This window comes from Mesoplodon densirostris, chromosome 10 (genome assembly GCF_025265405.1).
Source record: "Mesoplodon densirostris isolate mMesDen1 chromosome 10, mMesDen1 primary haplotype, whole genome shotgun sequence".
Lineage (NCBI taxonomy): Eukaryota > Metazoa > Chordata > Mammalia > Artiodactyla > Ziphiidae > Mesoplodon > Mesoplodon densirostris.
In genome coordinates, this window is record NC_082670.1 from 26,141,020 (window position 1) to 26,165,560 (window position 24,541).

At 38.5% G+C, this 24,541-nt stretch overlaps 1 protein-coding gene across 1 annotated transcript in view; it reads left to right on the forward strand.

Annotated features, from left to right (window-relative positions):
• PKHD1 (PKHD1 ciliary IPT domain containing fibrocystin/polyductin) overlaps positions 1-18,724 on the forward strand; it is a 426,879-nt gene extending 408,155 nt beyond the window's left edge. Inside the window, exons 64-66 of the mRNA XM_060110064.1 lie at positions 3,687-3,845; positions 7,555-7,677; positions 18,264-18,724. Coding sequence (XP_059966047.1) covers positions 3,687-3,845; positions 7,555-7,677; positions 18,264-18,724 — 743 coding nt within the window. The remainder of the gene's footprint in view (positions 1-3,686; positions 3,846-7,554; positions 7,678-18,263) is intronic.
• The last annotated feature ends 5,817 nt before the right edge of the window (positions 18,725-24,541 follow it).

Genomic DNA, 24,541 nt, shown 5'->3' on the forward strand with positions numbered 1-24,541 from the left:
GGAAGTTGGCAATCTGTCTTTCTGCAGTTTCCAAGATTGTCCATGTCTTTATGTTTTTAAGTGGAAATAGATGTCACTTTAATCAATGTTTCATTAATCACTGCATACAAAGACATACATTTCTTCAGCTCCGTAGATACACCAAAGACTTATAATTAAGGACTTAGTTCATTAAAGATATATGTATATGTATATATATACACATATACATATATATAATTTATTTTCTACTGAGATACAATTGATGTAACACTGTATAAGTTTAAGGTGTACAGCATGGTGGTTTGATATATTTATATATTGCCATATGATTATCCCTGTAGTGTTAGCTAACACCTATATCACATCACATAATTATCACATCACATAATTATCATTCATTTTTGTGGTGAGAACAATTAAGACCTAGTCTCTTAGCAACTTTGAAGTTTATTATACAGTATCATTGACAATAATCGCTATGCTATTTTGGAAATATAGAAATTGAGGAACTGAGAAGTTACATAGGTCTAACCAAGTATGTATGGAATCCTCGTAAGTCTTTATAGCATGTGGACTAATCCAGCTCATTTATCTGTTTCTGAACTTCCTGAGACACTGTCAAGAGGGCAGGGTGTCTGTAAGTTTGTTCTACCGACTTCCCACCCAGCCTTTCCACATGCATTGTCATTACCATGGTCTAGGCTGTGGTTTCTCTAACCATTTCCTGGAGCCATGGGACTCTTAGGGGGTTCTCCAGGGCCGCTGGGCTGAGATAGGATGCACCCTGCCACCCAACCCAGAAAAACTCAACTGCAGTGGCTGTTTCCGAGTCTGGAACATTCCTCCTCCCTAACTTCTCATGGCTCACTCACCAGTTCACCCAGGTTTCTTTTCAAATGTCACCTCCTCAGAGAGCCCTTTTCTGCCTCACTCTGTCTACAGCACGTCTCAACCCTGCTCCCCTCTCCAGCCATTCTCTAACTTCTGCATGGCACTCATCACTCTCTAGCGTCAGAGTATCTGTGTATTTGCTTGTTTGTCTATTGCCTGCCTGCTCTGTCGCGCATTAGAACCTAAGTCCCAGAAGGGACAGGAATTCTGCTTAGTTCAGCATTACATCCTCAGGGTGTTAAAAAAAAAAAACCCAAATAAATATTTGTTTATGAACAAGTGAGTATACTGAGATTCTGCCTAAGATTACATTTAAATAATGTTCTGCTGCTAAAAATATTTATAAACTGGTGGTCTTCACCCTTAGACTCAGCTTACTGCTCCAGGCTTATAAACCTTAGGCCTGACTTCAGCCTCTCTGTCATTATTTGTGTTCTAAACACTTCCATGATCTTCTTGACCTTCTATATCCCAGGTGGCTCATGCCACTTCTCAGGTCAGAATTTTTCCATCTATGACACCTCATTGCCTTCAGAATGTTGTCAAGGGCCTTTTGGCTTTTGACATTTAATGCCTGCCAAGATTTGCCTCACATGCTCTCCTGCACTGATTCCTAGTATTTCCTGGCAGTACTTTTTTCAACATCGATTGCATTTTTTCTCTTTTCTGTCTTTATTTGCTCAACCTGCAAATCCCCATCTAGACACTCTCTCCTCTGGGAAGCTTTCCCCAATCATATTGCTAGAAAATAACCTTCCAAAGCCATTGATTTGCATTATTCTGGTGGCATGGGTCACATTCTGATTTGTATGGAAAATATTTGTATGTGTATCTTATTTCATTTATTAGCTTGTGAATATCTTAAGAATGAGAACAGTAACTTATTTACCATGGTGAAGTAAACAATCACTGAGCAGTTATTGGAAAATGGATAAAAGAATAAAGAATTTTGTTTTTAATTCTGTAAATCCCTAGTAAAATCCATACCCCTGTCTCTGGGCTAGAGTTAGCTTATTCAGTTGCCCATAAAAAGCAACTAATTGATAACAAACAAGCCAAATATGGCTCAAGGATAAGATGGACCCACAGGAGAAGCATTTCTAGATAACTTTGTTAGAGTAGCTTTGGGACCGAGTCAGCCAGGAGTCAAGAGACTGGAGCTCTAACTGTGACTTCCAGTCAAATTGTCAGGTTCAGCCCAAGGAAAGCACAGCAAAGAAAACATGGTGTTTTCTTGAGTAGAGAAAATACAAACTCTGCTTTTGCCTGAATTATTCAGATGAAAGCAGAGATTTGGGGTTTGTTTGTTTTGAATGACCTACTCAAAAATGCTGGTTATAGCTAACTTATGATCACAGGCAAGTGTTTTTTTTTTGACTTTAAATTTTTGTCTTGAGATATAATCGACCTATGATAAGCTATACATTTTTAAAGCATACAATTAGATAAGCTTTGATGAATCTATGCTTCCATGAAACCATCCTCACAGTTAAGATAATGAACATATCTCTCATTCCCAAAATTATAGGCAAAGTTTTTAAATTTTTATTTTTTGAAATAACATACAGTAAAAATGATGTTTTTTTAGGTGGGTCATTTTATAAATTCAAAGATATATATAGATTCATGTAATCATCACCACAATCAGGATACAGAACATTTCCCAGAAGTCTCCCTGATGCTGTTCCTCTGTCCTCACATCCTCCCACTAATCCCTGCAACCACTGATCTGTTCTCCATCTCTATAATTTTGTCTTCTCTAAAACGTCATATGAATGGAATCATATCATATGTACCCCTTAGAGATGGGCTTTCCTCAGCATAATGCTTTGGACGTTCATCTCAGTTGTTACAGGTTATTAATAGTTTCCTTCCTTCCTTCCTCCCTCCCTCCCTCCTCCTTCCCTCTCCTCCTCATCTTCCTCCCCACTCCTTTTTCTTTTTCTCTTTCTCTCTTTGGCTGAGTCTTACTCCATTGCCTGAAAAAAACACAGTTGGTTTATTCATTCATCTGTTGAAGAACATTTGGATTGTTTCCACGTTTGGGTGGTTATTGAGGTGTTACAAACGTGTGTACAGGTTTTTGTGTGTATAGACAGGGTTTGTTTGTTTGTTTTGTTTTGTTGCTTTTTTAGATTCTTTTTTACCTTGCTTCAAAAACACTAATGGAGTGGGAACCAAATGTGTCAGTCTACAAAACAGGGAGGAGTTTGAGACGAGTTCTTAGAAATATGTGCTCTCTGCAGGGAACGGCCATTCTGCCCCTTCGTCCATAGCCACGTGGCTCTATCCCTCTCTCCCTGCTCTACCCCTAGTCTTCCAGATGACAAAATTCTTGTGGACCTTAGAAATTCTCTTGGTTCCACAGTAGGAGTCCCTGTGCCCTTGTTTTGATGTGTTACATGTTGTATTTGAAAGGAGATACATATGTCATAGCAAGTAGTTTCACGCAATCTGGAGTCCGGAGTGCTTCTGTTCTAATTAGTGGAACATGAGAGTGAAGCTACAGCTTTGCACTGGTGGAGAAAAAAGGTCTGAAAATAGGAGAGCATTGGAAGAATTCCCCACCATAATGGACAGAAGTGGAAAGAACAATCATATATTATTGTTGGAATCTTGAAATTCTTTAGAAATATGAGTCTTGGATTTATTATTGACTCATATATTGAATCATCTAATTCAATAAATATTTATTGAATCAACTATGTGCCAGGTACTACTGTAAACATATCTTTTCCACAACATTTTATATTAGCATCTTATTCATATGCTATTGTTATTATTTTGGGTTATTTTTGTTTTTTTTTTAACAGGGGTCAATTTTACAGCTCGCTCCAGGCTGTTTGCTGTCTTACCTGCAACTCCATCCGAGAGGCCCACGATCCTCCTGGCTGCTTCCCTGTGCTCAGGGGTCTCGTGGCTGGCTCTGTGCTGCCTCGTATGCTGTTGGTTTAAGAAAAGCAAAAGCAGAAGTATGTAATTATTTTTTTAGTAAAAATATCTGAAGGAAATTCCATCATGTATAATATATTAACTATTCTTTTTCTTCCCCCAAAGAGACATTTTTATGAGCCTCTGTAACATATCAAACCACATGGAGCCAAATTACTCAACTCATACAGTAGAGACAAGGATTGTCTAATTCTAAATAATAATAACAGCAATAATAATATCAGCTCTTATTTTTTGAATACTCACTATGGGTAGGATTCTAAGTACTTTAGAGATGTGAATTCATTCAATTCTCACAACAACTCTATGAAGTAGGTACTAAGTACTACATCTGTGTTTCAGGGGTGGAGCATGAAGCCCAGAAAGGCTAAGTGACTTGCCCAAGGTCTCACCACCAGGATCAAACTGGGTAGTTTGGTTCTCTCCATATCTGACTCTCTGAAACACTGTGTCCTACAGCCAAAAGGAGAGTTCAATAAAGGGGGAATGTCCTCTGCTTTTTCAGAAGAAGGAAGAGAGTGCTTGGTGTGTGTGTTGTTTTTTTTTTTTTTTTTTTTTTTTTTTTTTTCGCTAAGAGCATAGAAATTGTGTTCTTAGGCATTTTCCCAGAAGCTGATCTTTTTCTTTCTTTCTTTTTTCCTGGGGGGGGGCAGTGGGTGGAGACATGGATGAAACACTTTGATATTAGGAGATACTAGGAAACCAAAGTGATAAGGAAGAGTGAGAATAAAAGAGGTGAAATGAGGAGAGGCGAAGAGAGAAAGTGAAAAATTAAGAAAGGAAAGAGGAGGTAGCCTGGTGCCACCACTAGACAGCTCACTATGCTTGGATTTCTGAGAGATGCTGAGGGATGGAAGCTCCACTAGATGCTCTTTAGTTTGAACCAAGCTTCAGCCTGGTCTCTCCCTCCCTCCCTGGCATCATCAGGCTTCACAGACTTAAAGAAAACTCAAGGATCCCTTGTCTTTCTCAAGAAGAATGGGATCTCATCCTGGGTTGGTGCCTGTGATTTGTTGAATCACGGGTTTTGGTCTTTGTTTTAAAATCTAAAAATCTGTGTGTATGTGTGTGTGTGTATGTGTGTATATGTGAGTAGTGCTTTCTGGTTTGAAAGTAAAGACCTTTCATAATTTTTAATCTCATGGTTTGTGAAGTAGGTGATTTAATTCTCATCCTCCATTTTATAGCTAAATCTCCCAGCCATGGAGGGACTGTCCTCTAAGCTCGCTCACCCCATCTCTTCTCTTTTGTTCACCCAACTCTAGAGGAAGCTTCTTCCTGCAGTTACTAACGTTATCAGTTATCTCAGTGTCCTCTTTTTGCTTTTTCAACCTTTCAATATCTTTGGACACATTTCCCTGTATTTAATTTTCATATTTTCTTGACTGGACACAGACTTCTAACTTTCTTTTTAAAAATCTAAAGAGATTAGGAGGAACTTCATGAAAAAGCACATAGTAATCAGTTCTGTATGAGTAATTTCTATTTCCGTCTTTATATCTTTCTGTATTTTTCATATTGCTGTAATTAGCATTTATTACTTTAGAATCAGAGAGAATATTGTTCCCCATCTTCCTCCTAGAAAGTGATTCTCTGATCCAGTTGTACAGACTAGAGCAGCAACTTACAAAATTTTGATCTTGGGACCTCATCACACTTTCAGTAATTATCAAAATCCCCAAAGAGCTTTTGTCACTGTGTGTTCTATCTATCAGTATTTCCAAATTAGAAGTTAAGAGAGAACATGTAAAGCTTATTTATTAATTTATTTTAAAATACAAATAAGACATGCATTATATGTTAACATATCATATTTTTCATTTAAAAACTATGTTTTAAAAATATATAGTGAAAAGAATGACATTTTTTATAAACCTCTTTAATGTCTGCCTGAAAAAAGTCAGCTGGATTCTCTTAGCAGCTTCTGCATTCAGTCTGTTGCAATGTATTGTTTTGGCTGAAGTATATGAAGAAAATCTAGCCTCACTCAGATATATAGTAGAAAAAGGAAGAGTATTAATAACCTTTACAGATATTGTAGACATTCTTCTTTGATACTGCACCCAAACTGGACAAGAAGAAGTTACTTAAAGGTACATCTCAATGTACTTTTTGTATTCTGTTACATAAAAATGCACCAGTCTACCTTGTACTTTGAATGGAGATTTTGCCCATGCATGATTTTGAAGCATTATGCTTTGGCCATTTAGGAAATGTTGTTTCACTGAATTATGCAGGTCTACAAAATGCTGATATATTTCCTTCTATAATTTTTTTTAAAAAATCACTTTAATATCAACAGAATTAGAAATCTGTGAAGCTTATAGTAGTTGATAAAAATTTTCTAAAGTTCTAAAATTTCCCATGTGAGCTTGATTTATATCACTGGCAACAAATACTGTCAATTGTTTCTTTGAAGTTACAGGCTCGCTTCATTTACTTAAAAAAAAAAATCTCCCAATTACCAAAGTATGAATAACCATAATTTGTCTTTCAATCATTCTTTCAAGTTCTTTCAACGTAAAAATGGTGTCCTGTGAAAAAAATCAACTAGTTCAGCTCAAAACTCAATCACAAAAGTGCCTTTCCTTGAGAAAATCATCATATGTCTTGGCGTGGCATTATCTGACATCATATTACAATTTTTTTTTTTTTTTTTTTGCGGTACGCGGGCCTCTCACTGTTGTGGCCTCTCCCGTTGTGGAGCACAGGCTCTGGACGTGCAGGTTCAGCGGCCATGGCTCATGGGCCTAGCCGCTCCGCGGCATGTGGGATCCTCCCGGAGCGGGGCACGAACCCGTGTCCCCTGCATCGGCAGGCGGATTCTCAACCACTGCGCCACCAGGGAAGCCCCCAATTTTTTTTTTTTCTTCTGCCATCCAAACTAGAATAAAAGCTCTATAAGGGCAGACCTGGTCTTTCATACTTATCATTGGCTTTCCAGTGCCTAGAACAATGCCTGGCATAAAGAATATAAATGTATTTTTATTAATATATTTAATGAATAAATGAATAGGAGAGAAGGCCTCACTCTAGTTAAGAGCAGACTGAAGATATAAAGTCTTCAATCAAAAGCACACAGCTGTATGAGCTCTGTGGATTGCACCAATGCCAATTTCCTAGTTTTGATGTCATACTGCAGTTATACAAGTTGTTGGAAGTAGAGAGAAGGCTGGGTGAAGGTGCATTAGTCATCCCTGTACATTTCTTTTGACACTTTCTGTGAATCTATAATTATTTCAAAATAAAATGTTTTTAAAAAGTGTTAGTAACACTGTAGCTCTGGTCAACAGAAAGATAACACGAACCACCAAAGTGAGAAACATAGTGTCATTTTCTAGCAGCCATTTAACCTTAAATATCAAGATAATACTTCAACATGTAATGGATATAAAAATATTAGATATCTTACATTTTTGAAAAATCAGGTGTGTATTTTACACTTACAGGACATCTCTTTTTGAACTAGTCACTTTTCACATGTTCAGTAACCACATGTGGTGGCAACTATATTGGATGGTAGTTTTATACCTCAATGTTGTGGTCAGTATATGGGATTTTATTTCATTATTCCTTAAGCTCTGAGAGTATTAAATGCATTCTACTGCATGTATATCACAATAATTTTGGGGGAGCAGAGAAGGGAAATATCCTAACACTTAGGGCCCATTTATAATAAAAATGTCACTTTATTCTAAAAAAAGCCAATGTATTTTTTCATTAATACAGAAATAAAAAGTGAAGAGATTTCTGAATCCCAGACTAAAGATCAAAAGAATCATAGCCATGTCTCACCCAAACGCCAAGAATCACAAGTGGAGACTGAAAAAGAAGGCACCGTGATGGCAGAAGGTAAGCTTGGACAATGGGATGATTCCCACCGAGAAACAAACCCATTGTGTGTGAACTGTAGCCTCCCGCTGGCTGCCAGTTTCTGAATCAGTTTAGTTTATAGCCCCTTCTTTAGCCTTTGTTACTTCTTCTCAAGGAAATTATACCTCAGCATAAGAACACACAAGTCCAGCTGATTCACTCAGCTACTAACCAGTTATTCGAGTTGACATTTATATATATTTTTTCTTACTAGATTATGGGTTTAACATTTGAATTCGTTATATAGAGGAAAGAAAAACCAGAGTATAGGCATATAATCTTTCCCTTAGCTAGTGCAAAGCTGCCAGTTTGGCAACATAATTGAATCTGGGAAAGAAGAGAATGGAGTTGCCAAATACCAACTATGCAAAATAGATTGAATGCAGAACCCTCAAGAAATAAGTCAGCTTTGTTAAGCTCTGCTTTGTCGTTTCGTTTTACTTTTTGCAAAAGGTATTATTTGCCTACATTGTGCATGATGCCAGATGATTTTGCTTGTTATATTGTTAAATTGTCATTAGAGTTGCTGCCAAGCAGAGAAAAGATAAGCATTTATCGCAGACCAATGTTTTGTCCTTCTAAGGACACAGAAATTACAGAGACAATGGGCAGAACACAAGATGGATTTGCCAAGTACGAGTATGGTGTATGAAAAATATCCATGAAACTTCCATGGATCTGAAATATTTTGAAACATATGCTCTAAATTGTCGAATATTCCTTTTTCCCCCTAAATGATAGCCAATTATCATGATATTTTCTGCTCGAAAAGGAATCCTAATCTTACCAGTTCTGAGTGGATGTTTCACCAAACCATAGCAGTCCGAAGTTGTTCTGCCTCTAATGAGTTTAATGAACTCCGGTGACTGTGTGTGTCTGTGTATCAGTTTGTTTGCCTGTTGGATTTTTTCACACAGAGTAAATGAGGGGGTTTTTTTTGTTTTGTTTTTTTTAAGCTTCCCATCAAATTAGCCATCCATACTCCATTCACCTCCTGGACCTGCATCAAAAAGTAGTGGGGAATGTGTGTGGGTGGGGGTGTGAAGGATGAAGATAGAGAGAAGGGGGCAGGAAATCTTTCTAGATTCCATCTAAGACCACTTTGACTTTGGTTTCCAGAAGCTTCTTGTCCATATTATGGCATGCAAATTCAGGACAGGTGTTTGAAAATGGTCCTCCGAACCCAGCTCTGTGAAGAAGGGCATATTCAACTGCATTTTCCAGCAAACAGCAGGAGTAATGCTAATCTTTCCCCTAATCTAATATGGCCATTTACATGAATCTCAGTTTCCCGGCTTAAATTAACTACATTACACAGTCCACAATGCCTGGATGTTTTATTAAGGGACATTTTTTATGTGGGAGCTTATTAATAAATTATCAGGAATGAAACAAGGGACAGAGCTCCTGTGGAAGAGTTTAGATTGAAGAGATGGAAGAATGAAAGAGGCCATTTTATTAGGACATCCAAGTTAAAAATAGAAAGATGTGTGATCCAAATCCTCCCCTGGGGATCAGAGCGGATTTGTTTTCTTATCTTGTAAGCTTTGTCCGAATCTTAAGAGCATTGTTTCCAAGGGAAGTAATGAGGCATCTCTTCCTTTTCTTTGGAGATTATTACCAGCTACAAAACATCTAATTATTGTTAGCTTTAAATAAATTAGGTTTTATTTTATTATTACCATGGCACTCTAGTTTCCTTTTCCTTCTGTGTTTTTAAACTTGTGGCATTTGCTGATCAAGCGATTGGCCGTCTCTCTCATAAGCACTCTGCAAACACACAGCATCACCATCACATATTTAGCTGGTGGAATCAAGCATTTTGACTGTCCAGTAGATTCAGACTGTAAATTCATCATGTTACGGCTTTTAGCAAAAATTGTATGTATGCAACAGGGAAGGGAGTAAAGCATGTATCCCTTGTGTTTTACTTTTACCAAGGTTTTTGACATAGGGAGCATCTGAGCTAGCTTTTAAAATTCACATCTGCTTTTGTCACTTTGCTACTCAGAAGATTTAATGAATTACCAGCCTCAGTTAGAGAGGCAGGAGAATGTGACAGTTAAGAGCATGAAACTCGGGTGTCAGCAAGACTGGGTTTAATGCTGATTCCCTTGTTGGCTTACTTCGTGGCCTCCAGCAGGTCCACAGTCCTCTCTGTGCCTTTTGGTTTCCTCATCAGGAAGATTGTCCTAATAATATTGCCCATGCTCAGATGTTGTGATGCTGATTGAGTTAATGTCACTCTAGAGTGCGGAAAGATTCCTGGCGTATTGTATGTGCTGTGTATGTGTTATTTATTGTTGGTCTTTCTTGTTACTTAGGACTCAACGCCCTCCAAGACCTGACTCCACCCTGTCTTCCTCCTCCTACTCTGGGTTTCATCTTCTTGCCCTGTCCTCACACTCACCTGTTAAAACCTCCTCAAGCTTTTCAGCACCAGCTGCTATGCCCTTTTTTTTTTTCATAAAATCTTCTCTAATCCTCCCCACCTCAATGAAAATGAATATTTTCCTCTTTGGGTTTCCAAAAATACTGAAATCATACCTCCATAGTAGCACTTAATGGTTTTTGGAATTTGTCATATAAAGATGGCTCTCTGTTCCCACAGGCCAATGGTTCTTAACTAGGGGCAATTTTGTCTCCCAACTAGGGTGACCAAGTCATCCTGGCTTTCCTAGAACTTTCATAGTTTTAAAAATGAAAGCCTTGTGTCTCAGTAGCTCCCTCAGTCTCAGACAAATTGGGACATTTGGTCATCCTACCTCCAGTGGATCCTTGCATTGTCTGGAGACATTTTTGTTGTCACAGCTTGGGGGATGGGGATGCTCCTAGCATCTAGTGAGAAGAGATCACCCCTACTACAAAGATGATCTGGCTCAAGATGTCAGTAATTCCAAGGTTGAGAAATCCTGGCAGAAGCGATTACTCGTCTTTGTAACATTTAGGTGAGAGATTGCTGGAATTACAGTGAATGAACGTAAATTTTATCTTCCAATACATATTAAATAAGTATTTATTTATTTCCTGAATTTTTTTGTACCTTATAAGGTCCTCTCTATATAGTTACAAAGAGATGATATTTGGCTACCTATCCTTTATGAATTTCTAATATGATTGGGACACAAGAATAATATTTTGGGGGAAATGAAAGAACAATTCCAGGCAATAAACAATTAAGTGTAAAGCAATCACAACAAACAATATGTATTTGAAGAATTTGAAGAGGGGAGAGAACGCCAAAGGAGAGAAAGAATGCCATTATCCTAAGCTATATGTTTAGTGCTTCCAGCTCCCAAATCATATCACACAGTTTCAAATCCCATTTGCTAAGGGCTTAATTGTGTACTTTGCACAAACTCAGGTTCACAGAAGAGCAGGGAAGGAGCCCTGCTTTGCTCTGCTGAAGCTCAGTTTTGTACCATTCCTTCTCGACTGTTCCCTCATTCCCCTTATTTGGTTAATAAATATCCCCCAAATCTCCCAGGCTAGGCACCTCAGAGTTACCTTTAACTGCTAGTCTCCCGTTACCACCCTGCCCCCTTGCTTGCTAGGTTTTTATCAATTCCACCTCTGTTGTGTCTTGGTTTTCATCTCCCACCCACTCCATTTCCCAGATATATCTTCAGTTCAGTCTCAGTTAACACACTCCTTATAGATGTTCTTCCTTCACTCTTTCTCTTTTCCCACCAGGACAGTATTCCCTGTACACAGAGAATAAGATACCCTTCTTTCAAGGGTATCTTTCAAGATACCCTTCTATAATGTACCCACAGATCTAAAGTTTCCATTCTTTCCAATCCCAGATCAAATACTTTTTCTCTTTTTTCAAAATCTTTTATCTAGAAGGAATAGTCCCCTTCTGTCAACTTTTGTGACACCTCCCTTTTATTCATTTAACACCTTTTATATGTAATATAATTATTTGTTTTTATCTTGTCCAGATTCTTCTGTTTAAGTTCTGTATCTTTTCTAATCCCAGCAGCACGTTTACCAGAGGGTGTTAGGACATGAGACCATTGATCACCATTGTTGAGTAAATGGTGAAGGTAGAGATGAAATGAGCCTTTCTCCTTTCCCTCTCCCCTTTCCAGAGACCCCTGGATTCCAGCAGTTCCTACAACTGCTGACAAAAAAAGAATGGCTACTTATCTCATCTAAAAGAGATGGAAAAATTTTATCCTGGTTCATAAGATTAACAACAGGACAGTGGCCACACACCCCTTTTGGGTCCTAACAATGGACAAAAAGCGCCAACTTCCTTCCAGGCGATTCTGTCTTCTGGCCACCTGAGTTTCCTCTCCCAGTTTCCTGGGGACTGCCTTTGTCTTTGCAGGACAGCTACTGCTGGAGATCTCAGTGCTGCCTTCTCCAAATCGTACCCTGATCTGTGTCTGGCTACTGGTCACTATTGTGTGTGTGTATGTGAAATACATGCCCCAAATGTTGGGAATGAAAGACTGACATGTGAAAAGGGGCTCCATACCATGCAAGTGTGACCATAAACATTAACTTCATGGATTTCTTATCTCTACCACGTTTGAATTCTACTGACTGTATATGCTGTGTGTTGTGAATGTAAAATAAAAAAGACTGTCAATTTACCTTTTTGTAAGTACAAATCTATGGGAATGACAGGGAGAGGAGAGGAGAGGAGAGGAGAGGAGAGGGCTGGCCTCAAGATGTCTGGAAACAGTGAAGAGCAAAACAGTTTAGAACAAGAAATTGTCCCAAGTTCCCAAGAAAGTAAAACTATATTTGGAAGTTATTAATAAATAACATGTCCATTCCAACTAATAAAAAGATATGAACATCTCCTAATTTAAAGACATAAATAAAATCTATCACTTACTCCTTAAGGAAACTTTAAAATAAAATAACCAGGAATAAATAAGATGCCTGGTAAATAAGATGGAGAGTTCCAAGGCTATTTGCAACCGAGATCCAATATTACCTTTAACAACGGAATATTAGAAGAATTCCTACTTAAATGAGGATAAAACACAGAGCTCATTCTTACCATAATTTTATAACATATACTTTGGAATAGGAAGAAACAAAGTCAGATATAAAACAAAATTTAGAGGACAATTTTGGAGAAAATATATGATGATTTGCAGATGATTATTTAATGATAACTTAAAGATTCAACCACTAACTGCTATAATTTATAAATAACTTGAGTAACTTACTCAAATATAATGTCAATCTATGCAAAAATCATATTAAATAAGCCAATGGTATACAGTTAGGAAAGACAAAGAAATACACATTAGTGACAAAGAATATGCTGCCTTGGAGAAAAAAATCTAAACAAGAGCTATATGGGACTTATATAAAAAATAAACTATATTTTATTGAATAGTTTAAAGAGAAAACTTGAATACATAGGGAATTACAACATGTTTCTAATTAGGTTGACTAATATTGCACAGACCTCAGTTATTACTATACTAACTTTGGTTTAACACAGTTCCAATTATTTTATACAGGAGTAGAACAGCATAAGATGATTCTAAAATTCTTCAAAAACTATAGATCAATACTAGAAAACTAATTTTTTTACAGGAAATTGTTTTTTTTTGGCAGTGGGAAAAGGTAGCTCAACCAGAGAGATAATATTTATGTCACTATTCTTCAGACAATGTGATACTGACATGAGAATATATGAGCACATTATGAGAAATAATCTCAATTAGGTATAGATATAGATATTAGATATATAAATGTAATATGTGATGGAGATAATAAAAATAAAGGAAAACACAAGCATTAGTCTATAAATGGGGCTGTAAATTTGACTATTTAGAACATTTATTAATCTAGATTCACACTTCAAAAAATATACCAAAGTAAACTGTAGATAGATTAATGAATTAAATTAGGTTTACTAAAACATAGCCATTGCTAGAGTATTACAAACATAATAAAGTGGAGATTACTTATGATATGTGGGATTAAAGGCGTTTTTTTCTTTATCTTCTAAAAATTTTCATACTTCCTGATTTGCCATGCATTGCTTATTAAAAATAAATAATAATTTTTCATTTAAAGGAACAAATAATCTAGAAAGGACATTGGTGATAATATTTATAATATTTATCCATTAATATTAATTAATACTTACCAATTAATAATGGATAATTTAATGTTATTTATTAATTATGTATATGTCTTCTTCAATATGTGGGCAGGACTGAGCCCTTACTGACAAATGAGAAACCAAAGTGGAGTCCATTCTTTTTGCTGGCTGATCAGCCATCCATCTTGCTGCTTTAGATCCTATTTAGGCTTCAAAACAGAGGTCATTATACTGGGTCTTTTGTATTGAATCCAGGTCATCCAACACTAAATGCAGCACATGGAGACTATACTATGAAAATATAAAGAGTGGGAGTGGGGTGGGGAGAGGGGAGATTCATTGTTAATTATCCCATTGCAAAAGAAACCAATAAGTGAATAAGTCAGAGAAAGACAAATACTGTCTTTGATATCACCAATACTGTGATATCACTTATATGTGGAATCTAAAAAATAGAACAAACTAGTGAATGAAACAAAAAAGAAGCAGAAATAAAAAAAAGAAGCCAATGACTACTACCCACACAAATTTTTAAAATCGTAGCTCAGCATATTTCTTGCCCAAGAAAGTTCTGGAAGCCAAAAGAGATCAAGGTTACCTGGAAAAGTTTCGCTGACTGTGGATGAACCTGGATGGACCCAAAACCACGGAGTCTTTCTTTTCATAGAGAAAGGATCTGTGTTCCCATATTTTACCCCATTCTTCCTGAAACTTGATCAAACCCACAAATGGGACTCTAAGATAACGTGGAGGAGCAATGTGAAATGCTATCTTTCCATTTTAATGGGGACTCACCAATGAGGTGGAGGTGGAAAGGAGGCATGCCGTTTCATATGATTTGATACTCACTATTCTTGCTTCCCTGAATATCCCAAATATTCAGCTGAACGCCTTAGGACACATATCTGCTATAAAGTCATTTTTTTATCTCATTTGTCTGAGATCTAAGCTTCCTGTGGAGGTCCAAGATCAAAGGATTGGATTCCTTCTGATGTCGGTGCTGACATATAATGTGTGCTGACTTAGTTCTGTCTATAATCTCACAGTGGGAAGTGGCCAGCCCCCCTCTGCACCTTTACTCAGTGCACTCTCATTTCAGCTGGGGAGTCTGTCAGCTATGTTGCTGATTGGAGCTGCCATGTAAATAATTCATGGGAGATTTTTAAATGGTTTGGGGCCTGCAGAGGAAAGCTACACTCGTGTTAGTCTTTTATGAATAGAGGCAGACCTGAAGAACAAGGGAGAATAGATTTCCAAAGATGGTCTCTCAAAAACAGGATAACGATACCTTCAATGGATTGAAAATAGGTGACTTGCAGTATTTGATTCCCCTTACATGAGATGGTATTTGTTGTACCAAGGGATAAAAATTCAAAGCCCTTTTTCCTTTTTAAACTTTGCTCCTATCTGACAATTGATTATTCTTGTTATTTGGTTATTCTCTGATCTTGATAAACTATATCTTTTTCTCCTGGTGGGAGCGGTAATTATAGAGATGACACCAAGCTCAGTACTTGGCCTAGGATTGGGCTTAACAGAGGGACAAGGTTAACGGCAAAAAAAGTTCCTTCCCTGAAGGAACTCGAAGTCCTAAGAGGAAGATGAGACTGTCATACAAGGAAAGGTGTCCAATAATAGAAAGAGTTGCCCAAGTCAAATGAGAAACTCCAGCCAACAGTATTGAGGCACAAATCAATGTAGTTTGAGCTGTCAAGGAACAGTTCTGGAAGGATTTGAAGATCCCATAAGTGAGACTAGGATAACCTGAAAGCTCTAAGCAAGAGAATTATCCCATAGTTAGAGGACCATGGCAGATACATGCTAGGCAAAAGGACTGTGGAAGAAGAGAGAGAAGATATGGATAATGTGGGTTTCATAGAATATTAATTGACACGTCATCAAAACTATATAAACATGATTACTTTATCTTGTTTTACTGCTCCAAATTAAAAGTGTGTTATATATATTATATATAGAGAGAGAGAGTACTTATATTTATATTATGTTGCTATTACCTTCTTTCTTCCTCACCTCAGCTCCCATTCATTGTTAGATTAAATTGAGGTGGGAAATTGTTACCCTTTGCCTCAATACTGTCTCTTACACCATGATATAGACATGATGACTGTCTCCTAACACAAGCCAAGATGGGTCTCAGTAAACTAAGAGAGGAGCATAATACACAGGTTCATAAATTAACATCTACCTTGTATTTAAAACTATACATGTACAAAAAGTTCACTGTCAATCGCTGTTAGACTGAGGAACAAGTCCTGAGAGCAGGGGAGGGGATTAAGGAGAGACGGGGTCAGGAGGGTGGTGCACAAGCACACACACACACTTTATTTCTCATCAAACTTGTTTTTATATATTGCAGTAGACAGTACATGTTTTTTTTAAAATCACCAAACTGAATCATCAGGCAGTATTTCCTTAATGTTGAAATTATAGTACAAAACATTCTGCGAACCAGGATATAAACATGCGTGAGAGCAGACTGTGACTACCGAAGCACGCGGAGTACAAACTATTGTTAGAGAAATCGCAAGCAACCTCACGGGCTAAGACTCATATCTTCTCTAATAACTCTTTTGGGTCCTGTCAAGAATTAAGCAGGACTTTGCCATGCTTTAAGCTGCAAGGACTGTGTCAGCTTGCAGCTGGTTCCCGACAGTGCACATTATGCATTTGGTGGTGAGATATGAGATAAGCAGGGAAGGGAAATGTCATGCCCCACTCTCATGCGTGTATCCAGCCAGACTTTCTTCTTAACTCCCCACTGCTATCTTAACTTTCCACAGTATATTGTGTGGTTCTCACAGTACAGACTCTGGAGCCACAAATCTTGACCCCTGTAATGTAAGTAAGATCTGCCATTATTTATATGTTGTCTTGAGAAGTTACTTAATCTCTCTGTATCTCAATGGCCTCCCTTCTAAGAGGGAGATAATAATAGCACTTACTGGGCTTCCCTGGTGGCACAATGGTTGAGAATCTGCCTGCCAATGCAGGGGACACGGGTTCATGCCCCAGTCCGGGAAGATCCCACATGCCGCGGGGTGGCTGGGCCCATGAGCCATGGCCACTGCGCCTGCACATCCAGAGCCTGTGCTCTGCAACGGGAGAGGCCACAACAGTGAGAGGCCTGCGTACTGCAAAAAAAAAAAAAATAATAATAATAATAATAATAGCACTTACTTCACAGAGTACTGGTAAGGATTAAATTGTATATATGTAGGTATATATTTTTATAAATATATATTAAAAAAATGGTGGCCAGCATGTGATAATTGCTATAATGGCTATATAAGTGTTACTTTAAATGATTATTATCCTTTCTCTCTTCAAAGAACACATACTGGAATGTAAAAGGATGAGTATCATTAACATAGAATAATTTTGAATTTCCTTTGTTTAAAAACAATAATTTAATAAAATTATTTTAAAAGTTGAACTATAGCATTTTATTGTTTGTAAAAATAGATTGATACGTACCTCAACATTCAATGAATTATGAGGACGAGACATTTATGAGTTAGGAAATACTTTCTGAAGGAAGGGAGAAATTTGGGGAGGTGAGTTAAAGAAGGCAGAGAGTTTTGAAAGACAGCATGGATAAAATATTTCAGGCCTAGGGTGTGTTTTCTTATAGGTTGGTAATTATATATACACAGTAGGGCTTCCCTGGTGGCGCAGTGGTTGAGAATCTGCCTGCCAATGCAGGGGACACGGGTTCGAGCCCTGGTCTGGGAAGATCCCACATGCCGTGGAGCAACTAGGCCCGTGAGCCACAACTACTGAGCCTGCGTGTCTGGAGCCTGTGCTCTGTGATGAAGAGTGGCCCCCGCTTGCCACAACTAGAGAAAAGCCCTTGCACAGAAATGAAGACCCAACACAGCCAAAAATAAATAAAATAAAAATAAATAAATAAGAAGACCCCAAGATCACTACTAAAAAAAAATTGTATATGCACACTCATATGGATATGTGTTTATTTATATATTTATCTCTGCATATGTTTATGTTTTTGTAAAATCAAAAATATTTAAATGATGAATTTGGCATAAAAGCCAAAAGTATTAATAAGACTGGTTTTTAGAGCTCACATTTCTAAATACAAGTGTGAGTTAACCCACTTGGTAAGGTCTGACTCTGGCCTAATTTTCATATTTAAGCTGCCATGCTTACAATGAAAAATCCTGATTGACTTATCAACATCATAAAAGTTTTCTTCTGGGAAGCTATATTATCAACTTTGTGTTAGACAGTTAATATTAATTATCAGTTGGGCTTAGGATATCGTGTTTTTCTTTTTTTTCCGAAAAAGTATGTATTCCCAAAGATATCTGGAAATCGATAAGGTGATATAACTCAATCTTTAATTAGCTGGAGATATCTTTTCAGGAATGCTCAATATGCAAAATGTGCGATCAGCTGATTGAGAACCAAGTCTATTTCTTCTCCTCCTTCTTCGCTCTCACAGATTTGAGGATGAAGGTCATGCTGGGCAAGCTGAACCAGCTCCCCCATCAGTCACAGAATGGTGTGTCCAGAAGGAAGGTGAGCCGCCGTGCAGTCCAAGAGGAAGGTGGCAGCCGAGAAGAGGCCGAGGCCGCTGTGCCTGCTCCCAGTACTACCGGTGTCGCATCACACGGGAACACCTGTGCTTTGAGCTCTCCTGCTCAGCAGCTGTACCTGCAGAAGACTGGGAGCTGGAAGGAGGCCCAGGAGCAGGTGCTCCGATACCAGCTGTCGGGCCAAGATCCGCTGCTGCTGCCCTGCCCAGACCTCAGACGAGAGACGCAGCGATTGCAGGGCCGGAGTCGCCTGGGCAAGGAGCATGTCAGCCTGGGGCTGTCCCAGGAGAAGCCAGCCTCCTGCGGTGCCGCCGAGGCATTCTGCCTCCATTCAGTGCGTCCGGAGGCCGTTCAGGGGCAGCTGTGATCAAGGAGTAGTGAGGGCATTTGAAAGTCATAATGTTCAAAATATATCTGGATCATGATGAGCAGGGGAGATGAGGCCTGACCAGTCTGGACACTAAGAAGGGAGAATATGAACTCTGAATTCTGTCTTCAACTTTAAAACGGAAGACAGTCATATAAATGAATGTACATTGAAATGGTATCTGATATATCTTTTGTATTTATCACGAATACTAGTCCAATGTCAGGCAAATAATAAGTTCCCAAATACTAGATAATTTTTTACTTGTTTTTAGCTTAAGCTGGTTATCTTTCTGATTTCCCAATTTTAATAACGGTGTAATGCTGATTTATACCAGTAGGGGGTGGTATTAAGCTTCCTTTAGGATGATCACCCACAAAGCTTTGGGTTTCTCTTATTGAAGGGATCATGAAAAAGTCTGGTCTGCTACAGCTATTTCTGCAGTGTTAAAGCAAAACATTTCTTTTTCCTATGGGAATATTTGAAGGACAGGAGAAGACCCTGCTCCCTGGTCTGTCAGCCTTACCTTCCAACCACAGGCAACCACCTGGTTTTTCACAAGATGATTTTATTTCATGGCTTGAATTCAATCATTATTAGGAGCCCACAGTTGAGCAAACATACCAAGCTTGCACCTCATGAGTACTGACACATGGAAACTGAGATTCTCTTGGGCTTTGCTGAGATTTTAGTTAAGGACAAAATATAAAAATAGCAAGTTTGGGTAAGGAAATTGTCCATGGACCACAGTTATATTTTTCAATAGTTCTTTCTGTTAATAACTGAGTCAAATTTACAAGTGGAAAAAAACTGTATTGGGAGACTAGAGATGACCAAGTGGCCAAGTGGATTATCAGCTAACTTAATTATTAGAGAACTAACTGCTTTTTGGAGAAGATAGTGCATGGGAGAGATTACATCATATGCAGCCTCTCTAGGCTGTGTGCTAGGGGTTCAGATGGAGACCAGAGCAGAGGGTTAGCTATGCTGACAAGTTGAGTAAGGATATGAAAGGCAGTTTCACCCAATTCACACATTTGCAGAGGGCCCATCTGTGTCCAAACTAACTGATACTTTAAGCAGCCTGTGTCCTAGGCTGTGGATCCAGAAGGTCTTATGCACCAAGGGAGTAAGGCCAGGACCGCAAAGGTGAAGAAAATATCCAGAAAAAACTTGCTCTGAGCTTTTCCCTAAATCAAAACCAGGATTTTCCAATCTCTGAAAGATGAAGGGTCTGTCCTATGTTTGAATTAGAGCAGAGGAAACACACTCTTCCATGGCAGAATTTTAAACAATGATGTCCTGGAATTAGCCCCAGAGGAGGTATTAATGGCAGAAAGTCATCATCTGAGGGCATCAGCAGGAAAGTATGTCTCACTCTACCATGAGCTGGCAGGGAAGTTCTCAGCCCCCGTGTCCATTCTTTAGGTGTCTTGTAGACATCTCAGATCTTAAAGCTGCCCCTGAAAGGAGGTAGGCAGTCTTCTCTGTGACACTGTGTTGGATTCTCTGGGTCCTCAGAGAGCTATGATCTTTCACTACAAAAACATTTCAGAAGTTAAGGCTTTTGAGGAGTAGAAAACTGCCCACTAAGGGTTTGTCTGTACATTCTCCCTTTCACCACCTCCAATTCCAGCCCAGGTGTCTTTCCTGAGCTCTATGTTGTTTATCGAGCTGCCTACTGAGAACTTCCACTAGGTTATCCCACAGCCACTACAATGTTAACAGGACCTACAACCTGCTTCTCCTCAGGCTTGCCCTCACACAGTGCATGGCATGACCACATTCAGACTAGAAATCTAAAAGTCACCCACGACTGCTTCTTCTATCTAACCCTTCCCCAAAAGTCAGCTACCAGCTCTTATTTCTACACCTTCTTTACCCCTCTCCCAATCTCTACTGTCTTCTTATCCATCCTGCATGTGCTCAACACTGATCTTTTTGGAAGGCAAGTTTGATCCTATGCCTCTGGCTGGGAGCAACCATAATCGACCTAGTAATTTTACCCTAGCAAAACCTAGGATCCCTGAGTCCAGAATGGATTCTTTGGGCCTGAATGGCAGCCAGAAACATCCAGAGTAACTTGCAGGGCTCTTGCAGGTGTCATGGGATTTCAGAGTCTAGCCAGAATCCCCAACCCATAGTTAAAGCAGTTCTTTTTTTCCTTCTCAAAAAATGGGAGAATTGGGTAAATTCTGGAAGCAAAGAGAAGAGTTCTTGGTTCCTTTTTGTCTGGAGATGAGCTGATTAAATAAAGCCCCACTGTAACGCTAAACTTACTCAGACCATTAGCATAGGGAACCCAGTAAGTGTTTCCCAGCAGTGACAAGCCTTACCCTTTATTCAAATAAGTAATTTTAAAATGTCTTGTTGCTGTGTAATTTCAAAGGACCTCTTCTTACCTCCCATTTCTGATTTTCTATGTGTGATGGACTCCTTTTCCTCCAAGATACTGAACAAACTAAAATTCTAGAGAGTTCAAAATTATTTGTAAATATTTATGGATGTTAAAGCTGAGAGGGATGATGGGAGCTAGGGTAGTTTCCACCATCTCTTGAGTTTTGGGGAGTGTGTTCAGGGAAGGTACCAGACTCTGACAGAGCTTCGTGTGTCTCTCAGAGTGAGAGCCTGGGCCAATCTGACCAAGGTTGTGTCCTGAAGCAAACTTGCCCATCTCGTTGCCCAAAGAGGCTGCTGAGTACTGAGAGACTTGAGTACCCCAGGGATGTCCCCTTTCAAGGATTATTCAGTTGAATGACTCCTTTCCATCTAACAGTCTAACTCCAAAAGTATAAAATTACTATACATTGAAATGTATGCAAACTATATGCAAAAATGAGCATGGGGAAATTGAATGTAAATTACATGCAAATATTAATCAACCAAGCTTCTATAAAATGTCATGTACATGTCAGTAACAGTAAAGGATTTTAGTTAATTCTGTCATTTAAAATTCATGCATTTGTTCCATATTTTGTTTCCAGAACTTACAATGTATTGTGTCAATTTTGAAAGAGCTACAAGCAGAAGGAATTACTCTGATGAGTGTAGAACCGCTGCTTTCAGCTTACACTATATCACTGTGACAAATTACAGTTATATTTGAGAGGCAAATCACATTTCCAGAACTTAATATTTTAAAAAGGGATAAAACATTTTTTATAAAGTTAAATGAGGTTTAAATGGTTGAACCCATAGATTTGGGTGTTTACAAATATTCTAGCTTTTTTTATCTTTAGGCCTCAAAAGACTGGGAATTTCTTTGCTTGGAACAATTCAAAAAAAGAATAGATTCTGCCCATAAATCTGGTCTGTTTTGAGACGGAAGATCTGTTTAACACATTTGTAGGACTTTCTAGAATTTACTGGGATTTGAATTGATTGCTCTATATCATCCCTCATTTCAGTCTCAAAATGACGACTCATTTATTATTATCACTATATCTTTTAATACCTAACATAGGATCGACCCTCTCAGAAGATTGTATCAATAAGTACATATGCAACCGTACTATGCCATTTTATGTAAGGGACTTGAGCATCTGCAAACTTTGGTATCTGCAGGGGTTCCTGAAACAAATCCCCTATGGATACCGAGGGACCACTGAGGGTAATACGGTATTGTTAGCAGTTGGCACTATGCTGTATGGTAGACCTTCAGAACTTATCTTGCATAACTGAAACTTTGTGCCCCTTGACCATCACCTCCCCATTGCCCCCAGCCTCTGGCAATCACTATTCTACTTTCTGCTTCTGAGTATGACTGTTTTAGATCCACATATAAGCAAGACCATATATTGTTCATCTATCTATGTTGGCTTATTTCACTTAGATAATGTTCTTTAGGTCCATCAGTGTTGTTGCAGACAGCAGGATTTCCCTCTTCTTTAAGACTGAGTGATATTCCACAGTGGGTACTGTTTTAAGTCACTCAGTTGTGGTAATTTGTTACGCAGCTATAGAGACACTATGGTTTCCCTGGACAAAAGGGGAGCCCAGTCCTCTGTCTTGTCCTTGCTCCAGTCTCTTGGACGTCTCCTGATCTCTTTTTCAGTGGACGTGAATCACTTCCAGTCCCCCAGAAGCTTAACCCCCTCACTCGACCCATAGATTACCCTGTGGGCATCTGGATGGCGTCAGTCTCGGTACCTCTCTGGGTGTCCCACTGGCGCTCGCTCCTTCCAGGGTGGAGGATGCCGGCTCTCAGGTCCTCCAGACACCATGGATTTGTTCCCATCCTGGAACCACAAGATGGAAACAAGCCAGACTGTCCTTGTCTCCCTCTCTCCCTTCTGTCTTCTCATTTCCCAGTCTGTCCCCCCAACTAGATTCTGAAAAAAAGTTATTTGCAGCATCCCCATCAGTTCCATGTGTGACAGGAGACTGATGTCAAGTGAGAAAATGAAATGTAAATTTTATTAAACGCCCCCTCTCCTCTCTGCGTATCAATTCAGATTCCAGCCGAACATAGCAAATCAAATCCTGCCTATGCCCGGCCTTGGGGCACACGGAAAATCATTCTCCTTAATACCATTCCCTTCTAGTAAAATATTTTTCTGTTTGGTAAATGAAAATTGTAAATGCAAACCCTGTATTAATCCTAGTGAAAAGTATATCTTCAAAATGAACAGTTGAAGGAGGGAGCAGAGAAGAGACGAGGGGAGATTTCGGGGGCAAAGGGGAAGAGGTAGGGGATTGGGAAAACAGAATTGTATTTAGCTGTGTCATGCACAGTCCTGGCTGGTGGCTGTGCAGGGATGCATGTCCACAGAATAAATATTGACATTCTTTGAAAGCTTGGACCATCCGGACATTTATCTACATGCTGTCCTGTCTCATAGATAATAAAGATCTTAAATCCGATACACTGGCTTGAAATTGCATTAGAAATATAGTTGCTTCATTCTGTGTGTATGTGCACAATTACAGGCTTGTCTGGAATTTTGACAGGTGATGTCTGACTGTGTGTAGAGAAAAATCTTGATTTGGGGTCTTAAGTGTGATTAACTTAGTGGATAAAAAGCAAATTTTGACTGCATATTTATTGAAATAAAAATAACATGAAATTTGAACCAAAAGTGAACATTGAAAATACCATGACTACTTAAAATACACACTCTATTTATCCAAATTCCACTTGACAAATTTAAACGAAAACTGTAAATACTGTTCTATGTTTTTTTAAAAATGAAGTCAATTTATTGAATCTATTTTCTTTTAATTTGCTCATTTAAGTGGGTAAACTATTTTTGAAATGACATTTTGTCAAGAACATATCGGTATTTGGACCACCTGTTCTGATTTGCCTGAGACTGGAGGGTTTCCAGCATATAAGACTTTCAGTGCGAAAACCAGAAAACCCCAGGAAGTTCCAGGCATACCAGGATGAGTTGGTTACCCTAATACATTACTATTATAAATAATATAAAGTAGTAATCCCTTATACTCTAATAAATTATTAGTATTGTAGACTTTATTTTTGAGAAATGATTTTGAGCTAAATAAACTTATAGCTGTATCTGGAAGTGATTTCCTTGACTTGGTCAAACTTGGCAGATAGAGTTCAGGCTTCCAAAATAGGTGAGGACACAACTCAAGCATTACACTTGATAGCTGAGAAAATGGCATTCTTATCCTTTTCTTTCTTTGTGGTTAAGCTTTAAGAACATTCTTCCTGATACAGCTATAAGTAATCAATATAAAGGAATCTGAGTTTTGCTTTTCAGAGGCTTAGGGATGTGCTAGAACACAACTGATATTGCATAAACAAACACCTCTAGTTAAAAGATAAAACCCAGTTTACATACAGTATTGCAT